This window comes from Nematolebias whitei, unplaced genomic scaffold, assembly GCF_014905685.2.
Source record: "Nematolebias whitei isolate Nwh7 unplaced genomic scaffold, NemWhi1 Nwh_scaf_134, whole genome shotgun sequence".
Taxonomy (NCBI): domain Eukaryota; kingdom Metazoa; phylum Chordata; class Actinopteri; order Cyprinodontiformes; family Rivulidae; genus Nematolebias; species Nematolebias whitei.
In genome coordinates, this window is record NW_023618679.1 from 13,509 (window position 1) to 17,808 (window position 4,300).

A 4,300-nucleotide genomic window follows, 5' to 3' on the forward strand; every position below is an offset into this window, starting at 1 on the left:
ATTAGATTATAGATTATGCGCTGCGGAAATAAAGTTCCTAAGATTATCTTGCAGCACGCGTAGCATTAGCATTAGCTTCTCATTGCGGTCTCCTGTTGGGGAACGTTGTGGCTTTCTTGTTAAAAGACAAGTGTAAATCCAAAGCTGTGTGTCAACGTGGTTTCACGGAGATTGGATCTGCAGCAGCAACACGTCTAACTTGTTAACGCTCTTGAAACGACATAATCTGAACGTGAACGTCTCTTCTACAGATAGCAGCTTGGTTGGTGCAAAGACCGATAACAGCAGCATTTAAACAACCTTTATCAGGTAATTCAGATAGGTCCAAAGCAACAACACAAGCTGTAGGAGTTGTTAAAGCTCTGGATCTACGTCCAAATGCTGTTGATGCGTCGGCTTTAAGCATAAAGTTCTTGAGCCCACATCCCATCACGTCAACACTTCAGCCAAAAAGTTGTAGCAGCACTTTACGAAAAAGCTAAAACTGATCGTCAACAAGCCCTGGACTCCAGATTAAAGCCCTACCTCATAACAAATGATGACCGTTCAAGAAGAGGTTTTGTTATTTCATTATTATTATTATCTAATTAACTTTTTTAATTTAAAATTATAATCTTATTAACTCATTGTTTGATTATTTTTTTTACCTCTTCGTATTTTATTTCCAGTCTGGGACAAAGATAGCAGCTGAGTCTTCTTCCTCTTCAGGGAAATCCACCAGAGATCACCTCCAGCTAAGAATCTGTGAAGTCTGCTCGTTGTTCTGGTTCTGACTGTTATTGTATTTATTAAGATCTTTATTATTGATAGTATAGTTTATTTATTGTAAAGAGTGCCGTTTATTTAAAATATCATCCAAATGGGTCGCTTTTATTTATTTTTATACAAACATATTGTTTACTTGGCACATTTTCAAAAACGTTTTGTAAGTCTTTATTTTGGCCTTTTTTGTACAGAAAATTAACCGAACCGAGCCCTCCTTGAAACTGAACCGAGCCAAAGTGTGATTTTAGCGTAACCGTTACACCCCTAGTAATGTCTTAATGTCTTGTCTATGGGCGTTTGGTGTGCCTACTGACTGTGAAACAATTTGCCCCTTGGGGATAATAAAGATTCTTGAACTTGATGATTTTCATTTCAGCTGAAGATTGTTGCGCATCTCTTTGTTTCACCAACCCGCATTTATATACTTGTGTATATATATAAACTTTATGTGACTCTAACCAGCTTTATAGCAAGGCTTGGTCTTTGGTAAAAACAAGAAACGTCAAGGATGAATGGCTGTAGTTTCTAAGGAGCGGCCTGTCAATAGGATCAAAGTTCATTTTAGGTTGATAAAAACTGACAATAAAAGACGAAACTCACTGTGTCAGTGCAACAATGACAAGCTTGTTCATTCAATTAAACACCTCGTGTTATTATTTGTAAAAGGCGTTTTCAGTAAAACCTACATATATTTAAAGCTGACACAAAAGGAGAGGATTATGAATGGATGACGGTCTACGTTCTCCCAAACAAAGAGCTTAGACAGCTACACAAGTTCTCCGATAAGCAATGAATAAAGCAACCCGTTCCTGTGAACGCTTAACAGATCCAAATGCAAAGTACATTTGGTCACATCGTACACAGCATCAGATATACGAGTGTGAAAGGTGAAGCAGCTGTTTTCTTCTGGGTTTCAGAATGAGTAATTCAATCTGCTGAGAGCAGCACGCACAGACGGCGAGGACAACACATATGCATATTGTGCTGATGGGTCCGGGTCACCATGGTGTTCCCAGAGTCAGCCACAGAGGTGTTTTAATGAGGAGAGCAGGGACCCTGGCGTAGCTCTGCTGACCTTAAAGCTTCATACGAGGAGTCCTCGCACCCCAGTGATCCCCGTGGGGAACAGCTGCAACACACCCTCATTCACCTCTCTCTTCTTACATGGCCGATCATAGTTTCTTTGCGGGGTAGGTTGGGGCAAAGATAAAGATCTCAGAGGACATAGCTGCTCATGAATCCTGGACGTCCAATGCTTTTTCAACCAACACAAACCTGCGATTGTTCTGAACATTTAAGTAATCTGGCCGTGTCAAATTAATTAGACCAGCAAATTAATTTGATGCTGTTCCATTTGGAAAATTACTGAAAACAGTCAACTGTGTGGAGTCATGCTAAAAGGGATGGGCTAATCGTTTTTGACCCAATGTAACAGTTAGTACAGTAGCAGTAGAACGGGTTTGAAGAAAATGGTAAGCTAATGATTAACCAAACACAGTTCTTTTTTTTTCCAGGCTCATAAAACCATTTTTCTCAAAAACCAACATTTTGGTATAAAGAATGCTCCATCAGCTAATATTTACTGTAACTTCTACATTTTTGCATGCTAGTTTGTAGTTTGTCATCTTCTCAACCACACAGTAAAAACATTAATCTCTAGCACTTACCTTTTCCATAGAAGTACTTGTGGTAGTAGTACGCTCCAAGATCAATGTGCTCAATGATGTAGCGTTTGACCTTCTCCCTGTGGATTGGCTGGCTTTCTCGAGGCACCTCCAGTACAGAAACTCCTGCATTCGTACAGTGGGAACTTAGAGAGGACTCAAAAGAGCAGCTCTCGGATATGCCACTGTAGTTGGCACTGTTGGCTCTGGAGAGGGAGATCTTCCTCTCACCCTCACCACCGATCTCATTACGAAAGTGCGAACAGCTCAGCACCAAGTTGTTGCTCTTTCCATCCCCCTCATCTGCATCCAGGTTCTCCTTGGGGTTCAGGTCCTCTCTGCTTCCAAGCGGAGACTCAAACAAGGGAGTATTTCCACTGCTACAACCTGCTGCTACAACATCTACCACAGATCCAGGCCCTATACCACCTCCCAGTACTCCACCAACCCCAGGCCCAATTCCAGCTGAGGCAGCTGAAGCTCCAGTGGTAGTATTCTTTCTCTGGCTCAAGTTAGCCCGGCTTGCGACTGCTTCGCTGATGTTGAAAAGCACACTCTGTACATCGTAGTGCGCAAAACATTTCTGAAAGCTCAGCGGTCGCCGGTCGTCCTCCATGGAGAGCCGCAAGGCATCGCTCTCGCTCTTAATGGTCCTTAGTTTCCTAAACAAAGAAGTTTCGGTTGACTCCGATTTAAGACGCCTCATAAATGATTTTTCCTGCTCCCGACTGTAGAATACAGAACTGTCTATGTAGTCATAACCTGGAATGTGGACTATCTCACCCCTGGCAATTTGTGCTGCTGTCTGCAAGCTTGGAGACAAGGATGCATCACAGCGCAACAGCTCTGGAAAACCCAGAGGTGGAATGCTACGATGGTCCAAGTTCTCCACTCTGTAGCCTCTCAGCATGGTGAAGAAACCATCTCCCGTAAGCCCCTGGCGGTCGATGGAGGATGTGCTGCCATATTCTCGGTGCAGAGAAGCTCCTGTGTTTGGATTGACAGCGTTCTGGTCCATTATATCCTCGGAGTCAATGTCACTTATGGTGACATCGCTGTTGCTGCGTTGACGGATAGGATGAAGACCCTTCAGCGGGGAATGGCTGAGAAGGTCACTCAGTGTGTATTTGTCATTGTAGTCCACCTCCACACAGACCTCTTCTCCTGGCTCCAGCAATTCCACAATATGTTCCTGCTGTCCATTCTGAAAAACTGGGATCACGCTCTGGTAGTTCGGTGAAGGCCGTCCATCCCATCCATCTTTCCTCGGTGGCCATTCTGTCACCCTGGCCCTGACACCCATTTTAGGCATGGCTGGAGTACCATTTGCTTTGCCAGCACCATCAGATTTCACCTGCATACTTGAAGCCGGTGGGCCCATACTTCCATTCAAGGCCTTGAGTTTCCTGCTGAATAACTCCTCTGACTGCATGGCACTGGAGTATTCTTCTGGACCTCCCACAAAGGTTGATTTGTTATCGGTCACAGGGCTCAAAATACTCATATCCTGCCGGCAGATTGTTTGAGGAGCAGACTTTCAGGAAGCGTCCTCATCACATCATGCAGCCTGCTCACTGGAGAGTGGAGGAGGATCCTTTTTCTCGAGTTACAGAAGCAGCCGCCATCATAACTCAGAGGGCAGGTGGCATCACATTGGGAAAAATCCTTTGTGCGTCAAGGACAAGGGGCTGAAGAGTGTTGACTTTTTTGTTTTTACAGCATGCCACCAATGTAGAAAGACATCTGGAAACAAAAACAAAAACAGTTCAGCACAAAGAAAAATTCCAACACATAAGCAATCCTTTCTTCCACAAGCGGAGAACATTCAGCTCAGCTGTAAAAACGACTTCATTGCCGACTCTTATATTGTG

General features: G+C 43.7%; 1 protein-coding gene across 1 annotated transcript in view; it reads right to left on the reverse strand.

Moving 5' to 3' along the window:
- LOC119429224 (signal-induced proliferation-associated 1-like protein 2) overlaps positions 1-3,993 on the reverse strand; it is a gene marked incomplete at its 3' end in the record, with an annotated part of 15,207 nt that extends 11,214 nt beyond the window's left edge. Inside the window, exon 1 of the mRNA XM_037696899.1 lies at positions 2,433-3,993. Coding sequence (XP_037552827.1) covers positions 2,433-3,933 — 1,501 coding nt within the window. The remainder of the gene's footprint in view (positions 1-2,432) is intronic.
- Between the last annotated feature and the right edge of the window lie 307 nt (positions 3,994-4,300).